This window comes from Mobula birostris, chromosome 5 (genome assembly GCF_030028105.1).
Source record: "Mobula birostris isolate sMobBir1 chromosome 5, sMobBir1.hap1, whole genome shotgun sequence".
Lineage (NCBI taxonomy): Eukaryota > Metazoa > Chordata > Chondrichthyes > Myliobatiformes > Myliobatidae > Mobula > Mobula birostris.
In genome coordinates, this window is record NC_092374.1 from 33,287,988 (window position 1) to 33,301,839 (window position 13,852).

Here is a 13,852-nt window from a genome sequence, read left to right on the forward strand (position 1 = left end):
ATGGCAGAGACCAATACAGTTTAGCACCTGCAGCATTGCAGAAGTTGCCTGTCAGCATTGAACTCAACATCGGATTGGCTTGGGGGCTGCAACTCTGAATTTCTCCCCAGGGTTTACTCTCAAAGCCTTCCCCACAAGTGGGCATAGCCACAAGGCAATGGAGGTTTGAGATCAGATTTTTCCTTCTCCGAGATGACCTGCCAACTATGGCTAACGAGCCCCATCTGACCAAAGCGACAGGCTTTAGGGTGCTAGTAACCTGCCTTTGCCCCTTCTGCCAGTAGAAACAGTTCTCCTGTTTCTTGAATCTTGAGGGGACATAGCCTCAAGATTCGGGGAGTAGATTTGGGACGGAGATGAGGAGAAACTGTTTTACCCCCAGAGAGTTGTGAATCTGTGGAATTCTTGCCCAATGAAGCAGTGGAGGCAACCTCAGTAAATATATTTAAGACAAGGTTAGATAGATTTTTGCATAGTACGGGAATTAAGGGATGGGGAAGAGGCAGGTAGTTGGAGATGAGTCCATGGCCAGATCAGCCACGATCTTATTGAATGGCGGATCAGGCTCAACGGGCTGGATGGCCTACTCCTGCTCCTATATCTTATGTTCTGCTGAGCTTAGTAGCTAAGTCACATGTGAAGGCCAGGAGCTGGACTTAACAAGTACTGGAAACAATCCTATTACCACACCCGCACCTAATAAAAAGCATGATCGAAGGTCATGCTTTAAATACAGTTTCTATTGTACATTTAGAAGACAGTTTCAATTTGGGTACAATTACGCCCACTCAGTTCCTTAACATAGTGCAGTTTTGGTACAAATATGGGCAAGACCCAAATTCTAGAGGGAAATGAGAGTGAACATATCAAAGGTGAATTGGTATACGCAAGTGTGCATGGAATCAAAATCACTTTATGTCATAAGTGAGATAAGATACAAAAGCAGAATTAGACCTGATGCCGAATCCCATTCAACCCCATACACATTCCTTCTCGCCACATCCTTTGATGCCTACTTTTGATCAAACTACAAGTGGTCAATTTTTTTTTACCATTAACATCATCCTAGTCCAAACGAGGAATAGTACTTACTGGGTACTCCTTCTGGAGAGATGGAATGACAGGTTCAGGTAAAGCTTAAAAGCAAAGGAATAAAATTGGAAAACCAGGTTACAACCAAAACACTGATTCACTGTAGTAATGTACAATTACTCAAAATGTTTTAGGAATGCTAAAGGAAATGTAAAACTAATTGGATACGTATCAAATAGCATTTACATAGAGTTATGTTATTGTCCACAGCAAATCAGTATTAACAGGGCAAAGCAATACAAAAAAAATAGCCAGGGAAACTGAATGGCATTCAGATATGGCAGCAAAAGAGAATTAATGAACAGCAAATCATTCTGGTGGTTTCTCAGGCGTTTATAAAATAGAGAGATCATAATTAATTTTTCAAATATGTCCTCTCAAACTGGTCAGATACAGGATGGACTTCTTAATGAAGAACCTTATTAACTAAAAAAGAAACTTTCTGATCAAAAACCATAACATTGTGGTATTCACAATATTTCTCAATAGATGTTTATATTAGCACATTGCTTTCTGATACATGTTGGTGATAATAAACCATTCTGATTCTCTCATGATAGGAATGAGTATGGTGAATGTTTGCTGTAGTCCTTCAATGTCAACATTATCCTTTATTTTAGGCAAGGAGACCAAAATAATACATAATGCTTCAAATATGTCTCCCTCACGAAGGTCCTTTATAATTATCGTGAGGGAGACATATGTTACTTGGTAACATACCACTTGCCTCCTAATGACCTGTTGTTGCTGCATGCTAGTTCTCAAGTGATTTGTGTACAAGGACAGACAGGACGATCTGAATATTTACACTTCCCAATTTGCCACCAGGTGGACAAGTGGTTCAAGAAGGCGGAGGACCATTACCTTCTCACAGGCAATTAGGGAATGATACCGAATGTTGGAATTATCAACTATGTCCATAAAAAGACTTACTTTGTAGATAGTGTAATACCATCAGTACTAAAGAATAGCTACTCAATGTGCCACGACTAGCATCATTTATTCCATGGTAACGTGCCCACTTTTTCACCACCAGCACCAGAGGACGAACGCGGCTCTCAGCTGAACGAAAACAAAACAAACGATAATTAAGGGAAACTTAATAGGAGAACATGTTTCAGAACAATTTTTTTAAAATTCCAGCTCTGTGCATTTGTAATAATGTTATAGTGTTTCTTTCTGTTAATCCAACAGAAGAACAAAATCAAAACTTCCAGATGAGGAGACAAATACTCATTCAGTTTACTTTCTATCATCTTGGCAGTCATACTACAGTTTGTTCCATTTCGCTCCTTGTGGCTGGCATTTTTTGCAATTTCCATAGCATTTGTCTATTTTTACAATGCCAAGTTGATAGCTGGATGCTCAACCCAGCGTGGATGGAAAGGTGCAAGGAGCTGGCCAGATCTGAACCCAGGACCATTCAGCTCGAAGTCCAGTGCTGATGCCACTATTCCATCGGCTAACTACTGTGACAGTTTGGTTATGGGCTAATTATGGCAATGAATCCCGGGTGAATGGTCAAAACAAATTTATTCACTTGATTAGAAGGGGAAACAATAGAAAAGAAATTACTTATGCCAATTGGAAATAGGATGAGGGTGTTATCGTCCAAATATTGTACTAAGGTTTTTCAGAAACAGCAATGGTACAAATCTTTTCTGCCAGCAAAAATTGATGCCAATTTTTGAAAAATGCATCTATTACAGGATATTGGGGGAAAACTGGGTTATATTCTGGCTATTATTAAGTGGTAGAACAAACTCCTAAATTTAGTGGAATAAATAGCCCACTCTATTCCTTTATTCCCAACACTAGGGATTGAATGCTTTGGGAATAATAGCTCCAAAAGCGCCTGTTCCTTCCACATATTATATGTTTATCGTGTCTTCTCCCAAATTACAAATGTATGATTTCTCAAAATGCTACTTTCTGAAAGAACTGTGTTCAACTCGCATCAATTAATGCACCAAAGAATTGACAGAAATAATGGAAAACACTAGAAAACTCAGAAGACCAGGCAGCATCTGCATGAATATAAATCAGGTCGAAGACTCTGTCAAAACTGGGAAAGAGACCTACTGGGCATTTGCAACATAGTGTTTTTATTTCAGATGTACAGCATTTGCAGGTTTTTTGATTTTCATTTGATGATGGATTGGCTGGGCAATAGACAATTATTGCTTTTTTTTAAAAAAATAAAATTCCAGAGTGTAAATAAACTGTACAATATTTCAACTAATCCAATGCAATTTAAACAAATATCAGAAAAATTTAGAGATAAACTAATTTACCAAGAAGCTAACAATGAAAACTAAAGATTAATTATTATTGAAACAGTCCGAGTCTATTTCTACACAAATAACGCTATCAGGGATTACAGCAAACAGAGTATGTGAATGCTAGAAATTTAAATTATCGTGGAATCACTCAGAACTAAAATACTTGCATATAAGTAAAACCCCTCAACCACAGTGAGACTTTCTATCAAAGCTCATCTAGACAGAAGAGCCTCACAGCAGCAAATTGATGCTTCACAATGGCTTTCATTTTTAAGAACACTGTTTTGCTGGTAATTTTTAAAAAGGATTTTACCCACAAGTAAAAATAAAATAGCACAGAATGCATTAAAAATGTTGATGTATGATTATATTTGTAGTTATGAAAGAAAGTAAAATTTCTCAAAGTTAGATTAGAGAAAATTAAAGGATTTACGTTCCTTCAGCCACTAAAATCTATTCGAGGAAACAACACTGACCTCTAGTGGGTAATATTACTAAAACCCTTGCTGTTCTGAAGAAACATCATAACCATGAAAGTCTTTAGCACAGGAAGAAATAATTTGGATCATTATATCCTGAAGAGTTCCTTAATAGAGAATTCCTAAAATATGCAAATCTGCTCAAAAATCTATAGAGATTTTTGAGTGCCCAAGCAAACATGTTCTCACATAGCATATAAATGCAGAGAAAAAATTTGTATGAAATGCCTTATTCACAAAGGTTTTAAAATGCATTGCAGCTATTCTGAAACAAAACAACTCAGATGCAGTAGTTATGTTTCATGCAACAAGACTTCACAGCAATGAACAGATTAATTGGAAATAGTTATGTGACTGTTGGTCTGATGGAGTGGATCAAAGAACCTGTTTCCATGCTGTGTACGAATGATTTTCACAAAATTAGATCCTTGAATTTAGAAATGATTCATTTTAAAAATAAATTTATAGGACCAGATACCATATATTGAACTATGTGCATTTGGCCACATCTGGTCTACTGTGTGCATTGTTCTAATGCCAATTCTCAGTCTTCATATTTACGAAACCAACATGGGAGATGTGGACACTCTTCCTGAGTATGGGACATGACTTCCAAATTTGTACAAGTGGTAAAAATCTGAACAATGGTCCACAACAGAGATTTAATAACAAATTCTTTTTTTAACAAATCAATCCTAATCTTGCTGCCTCTTATCTGATTATGTGACTCATTCAATTTAATTTACAATTCCTTAAACTTGACTATATTCAGCTAGGTTGTTCAACATCCTATTAGCTCTGGAAGAAACAAAGGTTTGGTGTCTTTAAACTTTATAATCAGATACAAAATCCTGGAGCAACTCAGCAAGTCAGGCAGCATCTATGTAGGGGAATGAACCATTAAAGTTTTGGGACTCATCAGGACTCAGCCCTAAAGGTCATCTGTTCATTCCTCTCCACAAATGCTACCTGACTTTAAGTTCCTCCAGCATTTTGTGTATGTTCCAGCATCTGCAGAATCTCGTGTTTATAATCTATGTATAATTTTGAATTAGCTATGCATGTAACCCACTTTACCTTCCTACATGCCAAATTTTATACGTGAATTTTATGCACTAAAGTTCTGTTCGTTTTTATATTTGGTCTATTGAGCACTAAACAGCTTCCACAAATATTTAAACAAATTATTTTCACAAATATTAAATGTAACTTTAGACATAAGTTGTTTTGTGTCCTGGTATTTTTTTTTAAATAATCTGTAAGAGGTTCCAACACTCCAGGGAAAACCCATTCAAAATTCTGACCACCCAACTGAGTATTTTCTACTGCTTCCAACAAGTTCCTTGAACATTCACAGCTTTAAGTGTATATAAATGTTTGGCAGCACACATGTTGGAATTAGAATGGGAAATAGAATTAAAATGCTTGGCCACCAGGAAGTCCAGCTTGTGGTGGATGGTGCGGAGGTGCTCAACGAAGTGGTTCCCCAATTATAAATGATTGAAGTGGAACCTATCAATCTCTTGGAGATCATGTAAAATATGGAAACACGAGGAAATCTGCAGATGCTGGAATTTCAAACAACACACATAAAAGTTGCTGGTGAACGCCGCAGGCCAGGTAGCATCACTAGGAAGAGGTACAGTCGACGTTTTGGGCCGAGGCCCTTCATCAGGACTAACTGAAAGAAGAGCTAGTAAGAGATTTGAAAGTGGGAGGGGGAGGGGGAGATCCAAAATGATAGGAGAAGACAGGAGGGGGGAGGGATGGAGCCAAGAGCTGGACAGTTGATTGGCAAAAGGGATATGAGAGGATCATGGGACGGGAGGCCAAGGGAGAAAGGAAGGGGGAAGGGGGGAAGCCCAGAGGATGGGCAATAACGGATGGGGTACGAGCAGGAGGTGGGGCCTTAACTGAAGTTAGAGAAGTCAATGTTCATGCCATCAGCTCGGAGGCTACCCAAACGGAATATAAGAGGTTGTTCCTCCAACCCGAGTATGGCTTCATCTTTACAGTAGAGGAGGCCGTGGATAGACATATCAGAATGCGAATGAGACGTGGAATTAAAATGTGTGGCCACTGGGAGATCCTGCTTTCTCTGGCAGACAGAGCGTAGATGCTCAGCGAAACCGTCTCCCAGTCTGCACGGATCCAATGCGTGTTTTCAATTTAGGTTAAGATCAATCGCCTAAACTGCCAATTTGGTCAGATTACCTAAGATTTTCAAGTAACACTGGAGGCATGTCACATGTACAATACTTACTAGATGCATAGCTCCTCAGAAGGAATGTATTTCTTATTCCCACAACATTGTTTACATTCAAGTCAAATTCCACACCACTAAAAATTAAACATAGACAAATTAGTTTTAACATTGAAAAATGTGAGATTCAGGACATTCCTGAAAATTGAAAGTCACAGCTTTAATTTTGTTAAGTCACACACAACATGGATTACTACAGTAACTCACAGCTGCATTTAATTTTTTATGGTCAGTTTGTCAGGTAATATGGAAGTTATTTGAGTCAGAAACATCCTATAAAGCAAAACCTGTTATAATACTTCTCTTCCCCAGCAACAAAAGATACAACAGACGCCGGAATCTGGAGCAACAACTTGCTAGAGGAACTCAGCTGATCAAACAGCATCCATGGGAAGAAAGAACTGCCTGTGTTTCGGGTTGACACACTGTGTCGGAATGGAGCGGAGGAGTGAGATGGACAGCCATAGAGATGAGAAGGGAAGTGGCAAGGAAGAATTCTGGGTGATTGACGGACTTAGGAGGGGTACAAGATGAGTCAGGTCAAGTAGGGAGTGTAAGTAGGGCTGGAGTTGGAAGACTGTGACAGGTGAACCATAGATCGAAGACAAAGATAGAAAGAAGAAAGAAGAAAGAAAAACAGGTGGAGCAAAGTGGGAGGAAGGAAATGTGAAGATGGGCAACAGCTGTTAAAAGGAGACAGCAGGAATACAAAGCTCGATTCAGATAAGGAAGTGAGAACGGGAAGCATTAGAAGGGAAAAGTGATTGACAGTTGGAATCAAAGGGGCAAGGAGTGCAAACTTGAGCATGAAGTGGGTAGCTGGAGCCAGGAGGGGAAGGGGCACAAAGATGGGTATAAAGGGCAGAAGTAGAAAGACAAGATCAGCTGTTGGGGAGGGGGGAGTGGGAGGAGATCAGTGAGTGAAAAAGTTGGCTCTTTTTTCATTCAACACAAATAATATGAAATCTAATTATTTCTTGCGTTGAATTCGATTTTAATCTTCAGGTCAAATCACACTATTTTGGAAATTCTTTCAGGCATCGTCCATAAGTGAATCATGCTTGATGATGTAACCCCGTATCAGTCACTTAGATTTTTGTAAAGACTCTTAGTTGAGAACTGTCAAAGCCACAAGGTTTACTGCCGATTTTGAAAGCTTCAAGTAAAAAATATTTTGCTTAAACTTACAGTACTATGCAAAGTCTTAAGATAAATATTAGATATAGATAGCTAGAATGCTCAAGACTTTTGCACAGTACTGTAAATGGCGATGAGGTTTACTCCACAAAGAGCTCAATGTCTTTTTTGCTTGCTGTTAGGGTGTATTCTGGAGTTATGTGAATATAGCAGATAATATTTCAAAACACAGCCTTCAGTTCTTAATGTAAACTTGAAAATTGCAAGCAGTAAATTGAAGATACAGTACTGTTCACCATAGCTATAAATATGTGTCTATGACTTATGCACAGAACTGCATTCTAGATTTATGATTAGTTTATCATTACACAGCTTTGGACCAATGCAATATCTTTATTATAATGTTTTGAACTGTTTACATTCTGGGTTTCAGTAATCAAAATTAGTGATATACTATTAGAGTACAAAAATTACACAATAGTAATGATGTTCTAAACAACGAAATTAAAACACAAAAAGGACTTTTCTCAGCAACTAACCAGTTTTGATCTATTTAAAAAATTCAATAGATTTGAACTTTGAAAGGTAGTTTAAAAACAAAATGACAGAATTGTAAATCAATCCAAAAGTTAAATGTGGCACAATTCATCATAGTAGTCAGAATACAAAGTTAAGACCAAAAATATCTGCAGTATTTACAATGGACTGGATCTCCAGGACATTAGCAAAGACAGGTGTGTAAAAAGGGCCCGAAGGATCATTGGGGACCCGTGTCACCCCAACCACAAACTGTTCCAGCTACTACCATCCGGGAAACGGTACAGCAGCATAAAAACCAGGACCAACAGTCTCCAGGACAACTTCTTCAACCAGGCCATCAGACTGATTAATTCACACTGATACAACTGTATTTCTATGTTATATTGACTGTCCTGTTGTACATATTATTACAAATTACTATAAATTGCACATTTAGATGGAGACGTAACATAAAGATTTTTACTCCTCATACAGGCTTCCCCCGCCATCTTAAGGTAGAGCATTCCTATGAAACGGTTCGTAAGCCGAAATGTTGTAAAGTGAAGAAGCAGTTACCATTTATTTATATGGGAAAAATTTGTGAGCGTTCGCAGACCCAAAAAATAACCTACCAAATCATACTAAATAACACATAAAACCTAAAATAACAGTAACATATAGTAAAAGCAGGAATGATATGATAAATACACAGCCTATATAAAGTACAAATATTTTTCTACAATCATTGCCACACTGTTCTCCGTAGCGAAAATCTCACACAAGCACTCTCGGCAGAAACACCCTCTCCAGTAACCTTTAAGCTATAAAGCTGCCAAAATCATACCAAATAACACATAAAAATACATAGCCTATATAAAGTAGAAATAATGTATGTACAGTGTAGTATCACTTACCGGAATTGGGAAGACAGCACCGAGCACACTGATGATGGTGTTTTAAGCTAAGTCAATAGACAACAGGTGCAGGAGTAGGCCATTCGGCCCTTCGAGCCAACATCACCATTCACTGTGATCATGGCTGATCATCCACAATCAGTATCCAGTTCCTGCCTTATCCCCATAACCTTTGATTCCCCTATCTTTCAGAGCTCTATCCATCTCTTTCTTGAAAGCATCCAGAGACTTGGCCTCCACAGCCTTCTGGGGCAGAGCATTCCATTCTCCACCACTCTCTGGGTGAAAAAGTTTTTCCTCAACTCTGTTCTAAATGGCCTACCCCTTATTCTTAAACTGTGGCCTCTGGTTCTGGACTCACCCATCAGCGGGAACATGCTTCCTGCCTCCAGCGTGTCCAATCTCTCAATAATCTTATATGTTTCAATAAGATCCCCTCTCAGCCTTCTAAATTCCAGAGTATACAAGCCCAGTCGCTCCAATCTTTCGACATATGACAGTCCCGCCATCCCGGGAATTAACCTTGTGAACCTACGCTGCACTCCCTCAATAGCAAGAATGTCCTTCCTCAAATTTGGAGACCAAAACTATACACAGTACTCCAGGTGTGGTCTCACCAGGGCCCTGTACAGCTGCAGAAAGACCTCTTTGCTCTTATACTCAATTCCCCTTGTTATGAAGGCCAGTATGCCATTAGCTTTCTTCACTGCCTGCTGTAATTGCATGCTTGCTTTCAGTGACTGATGTACAAGAACACCTAGATTTCGTTGTACTTCCCCTTTTCCTAACTTGACTCCATTTAGAGAATAATCTGCCTTCCTGTTCTTACCACCAAAGTGGATAATCTCACATTTATCTACATTAAACTGCATCTGCCCACTCACCCAGCCTGTCCATCTGAGGTTGGGGTGGTGCAGTGGTCCCCAACCTCCAGGCAGCGAACCGATACCGATCTGCGAAGCATGCAGAGGTACAGCAGTAGCCGGGACGCACCCAGCACATCTTTAAGAAAAAAGCCGAAACAAGCAAGCTAATTAATTAGGTGCCACCTAGCACGTAAATGTCGGCCCAGATCAGAGGCGACGCAATCGGCAATCGCCTCGTGACCTGGGCCAATATTTACGTGCCGGGCGGCACCTAATTAATTAGCTTGTTTATTTCAGCTTTTTTCTTAAAGATGTGTTGGGTGCACCCTGGCTACCGCTGCATTCTCTGCAGCAATGTATCAGTCCACAGCCCGGGGGTTGGGACCACTGGAGTGTCATCTCATCGTCGTCTGTTTCCATCAGGGCAGGCAGGTCATCTTCTATGTCTGCCTGCCTCGATGTCGAAGGTCGAGGTTCGTCATCTGCTGTGGAAGGCTTGAAAAATGACAGCATGCTTGTCTGCTAGCCTCGCGTATTTTTCTATCATCTCATGCAGTTGCTTCACGTTCAGTTCCTGGACAACTTCACTTTTGGTCTGCTCGCTACTGCATTCGGTTTCGATTGTTATCCTTTCCTCTTCCAATTGCATCAGCTCTTCATCTATCAGTTCTTGGTCATGGGATGCCAAAACCTCTTCAACATCATCTTCGTCAACTTCCATAAGCCAAACTCACTTTGTCCTTACTTCGTTCACCACAATCGAAACGCTTAATTATGCTAAGTGTAACACCCTTACAAGCTCTTTTAGGCTTTTCCGATACTGTAGAATTCATCTTGCTAATGGCTGCTCACAGGCACGTGTTTAAGCAATGCCAGCTAGAATGCAATTCCAGGGGAGGAGCTTGGCTGCTCAGGGCACGCGCTGCCTTTTATCGCTCGCTGCCTTTTTTCGTAACAGTGAAAACACCTTCTGTTAGTGAAAACAGGTAACTAATGTAGGTCTTTTGTAACAGCGAGGTTTCATAAAGCGAACGTTCGAAAAGCAGGGGACACTTGTATACATAAAGGATGTAAGTAATAAAGTCAATTCAATAAATCATTCAAATAACCTACCTGACTTTATCCCTGAATTTTACTATTGGCACTTTTGCTCGGATCAGTTGAGGTCTGTCAATGTAAGCTGAAAGGGGAAAAGATTAAAAATTTGAGAATATCTATAATTACTGTGAAGTTTTACTATCCAAATACTGATTTCATGTCTACTTGAGATCAGGCAATTCAGTCACAAATCCTCTGACAATTGATGTAAAATAAGAGTGAAGATATCACCATTTGATCCAATGTTCAAAACCATCAAAGTTCTAGAATAGCACGTGGTCAATGTTTACCTCTAAACAAAGCATCTAACATCTATTGCCCTTTGCTTAATTACTTCGAGTAGAAATGTGACAAAAGATTTTTTTAAATGCAAAATATTTACTGTACAAATTCATATTACGTGCCCTAATGAAAGGCCACATAAGGAGAAACAAAATTATAATCTCGTTAGATTAATATTACTTGGACATACATGTCATTCAGCCCAAACAGTCCATTTTTACTGCAACATTTATACAACAATTGTCCCTGTTCTTTTCCTTAACCCAATCTAACAAGCCCATTTTTCAAGGTTTTATGTTCTATTCATTCCAACATAAGTATTACATCTTCATAAGTGACTTACAGAGTCTGTAGAAAAGTTGTTGGATTAAACTGAGTATGTGACATGCTTCACTCCTTTGGTTCATCTATAATATAAAAAAAAGCAGGCTTTTCAATATAGCAAGTGGGTAGATAAAATAATTGACTAAAAAGTGGGGCTAAAACTAAACCATTAGGCCAACTTACTGGCACTTCCTTCAACACAAGGCACAGGTCTGCATCACTGTATCGAGTACCAAAGCCATTCAGTGATGAACCAACCAAGTACAACTTTGTCTCTGAGATGAGGAAAAGAGATAAAATTAGAAAACTTAACTGTGGAAAGGTTACACAATTTCTTTTTTAGTTTGACATAATTCAATTCTTTTATGCTTTCCATTTTCAGTAATTCTCACTAAATCAAAAAGTTAAAGTGCAATGTTCATTCACATTAAATGTGAAAAGATTACGTACTGGTTATAAAGTATTAGACCGTAAGACATAGGAGCAGAATTAGGCCATCTGCCCCCTGAATCTGCTCCGCCATTCAATCACGGCTGATCCTTTTTATCTATCTCTTCCTCCACCCCAGTTCCCGGCCTTCTCCCCGTAACTCTTGATGCCATGTCCAATCAAGAACTTATCAATCTCTGCCTTGAATACACCCAACAAGCTGGCCTCCACAGCTACATATGGCAACAAATTCCACAAATTCACCACCCTTTGGCTAAAGAAATTTCTCCGCATCTCTGTTTTGAAAGGCCGCAACTCTAACCTGAGGATGTGCCTTCTTGTCCTAGACTCACCATGGGAAACATCCTTTCCATATCTACTCTGTCTAGGCCTTTCAACACTTGAAAGGTTTCAATGATATCCCCCCTCATCCTTCTGACCCAGAGCCATCAGACATTCCTCATATGATAACCCTTTCATTGCTGGAATCATTCTTGTGAACCTGCTCTGGACCCTCTCCAATGCCAGCACATCTTTTCTGAGATGAGGGGCCCAAAACTGTTCACAATACTCAAGGCGAGACCTCACCAGTGCCTTATAAAGCCTCGTCATCACATCCTTGCTGTTATATTCTGGACCTCTTGAAATGAATGCTAACATGGCATTTGCCTTCCTCACCATCAACTCAACCTGCAAATTAATTTTCAGGGTGTTCTGCATAAGGACTCCCAAGTCCCTCTGCATCTCAGATTCCTGGATTTTCTCCCCGTTTAGAAAATAGTCCACACATTTATTCCTATTTCCAAAGTGCATGACCATGTATTTTCCAACTTTGTATTTCATTTGCCACTTTCTTGCCCATTCTCCTAATCTGTCTAAATCCTTCTGCATCCTACCTGTTTCCTCAACACTACCTGCCCCTCCGCCAATCTTCATATCATCCACAAACTTGGCAAGAAAGCCATCTATTCCATCATCTAAATCATTTATATACAGCATACAAACAAGTGGTCCCTTGCAGAACACCACTAGTCACTGGCAGCCAACCAGAAACAGATCCTTTTATTCCCACTCGCTGTCTCCTACCAATCAGCCAATGCTCTAACCATGATGGTAACTTTCCTGTAATACCATAGGCTCTTAACTTGGTAAGCAGCCTCATGTGTGGCACCTTGTCAAAGGCCTTCTGAAAGTCCAAATATACAACATTGACTGCATCCCCTTTATCTATCCTACTTGTAATCTCCTAAAAGAATTCCAACAGGTTTGTCAGGCAGGATCTTCCCTGAAGGAATCCATGCTGACTTTGTCCTATCTTGTTCTGTGTCACCAAGTACTCCATTACTATGCCAGAGTCCAATGATTTTTGAAAGCTCATTTCTAATGTCACCACAATCTCTAACGCTACCTCTTTCAGAACCCTTGGATGCAGTTCCTCTGGTCCAGGTGACCATGTACCTTGAGGTCTTTCAGGTTTTTAAGCATCTTCTCTCTTGTAACAGTAACTGCACCTCCTTCACACACTACAACATCAGACATACTGCTAGTGTCTTCCACAGTGAAGACTGACTCAAAATATTAATTTAGTTCATCAGCCATCTCCTTGTCCCGTTATTTTTCCTGCCTCATTTTCTAGCGATGCTATATCCACTCTCATTTCTCTTTTATTTTTAACAAAAAAAACTTTTACTATCCACTTTGATATTATTTGCTAGCTTGCTTTCATATTTCATCTTTTCCCTTCCAATGATTTTTTTAGTTGTTCTCTGTAGGTTTTTAAAAGTTTCCCCATACTCTATCTTCCCACTAATTTTTGCTTTGTTATATGCCCTTTCTTTTGCTTTTACAATAGCTTTGACTTCCTTTGTCAGCTATGGTTGCACTATTTTACCATTTGAGTACTTCTTCCTTTTTGGAATACACATGTCTTGCACTTTCCTCATTTTTCCCAGAAACACACACCATTGCTGCTCTGCTGACATCCCTGCCAGTAGCTCCTTCCAATTTACGTTGGCCAACTCCTCTCTCATACCACTGTAATTTCCATTACTCCATTGAAATACTGCTACATCAGACTTTACTTTCTCCCTATCAAATTTCAGGTTGAACACAATCATATTGTGATCACTGGTTCCTCAGGGTTCTTTTACTTTAAGCTCCCTAATTG

At 39.5% G+C, this 13,852-nt stretch overlaps 1 protein-coding gene across 5 annotated transcripts in view; it reads right to left on the minus strand.

Annotated features, from left to right (window-relative positions):
- tent2 (terminal nucleotidyltransferase 2) overlaps positions 1-13,852 on the minus strand; it is a 52,757-nt gene that overhangs the window by 18,941 nt on the left and 19,964 nt on the right. For all 5 annotated transcript variants that reach the window (XM_072257830.1, XM_072257829.1, XM_072257827.1 and 2 more), the window contains 6 exons: positions 11,440-11,531; positions 11,276-11,339; positions 10,666-10,732; positions 6,117-6,193; positions 2,026-2,154; positions 1,093-1,136 (listed from right to left, as the gene is read on the minus strand). In XM_072257830.1, the coding sequence (XP_072113931.1) occupies positions 1,093-1,136; positions 2,026-2,154; positions 6,117-6,193; positions 10,666-10,732; positions 11,276-11,339; positions 11,440-11,531 (473 nt within the window). The remainder of the gene's footprint in view (positions 1-1,092; positions 1,137-2,025; positions 2,155-6,116; positions 6,194-10,665; positions 10,733-11,275; positions 11,340-11,439; positions 11,532-13,852) is intronic.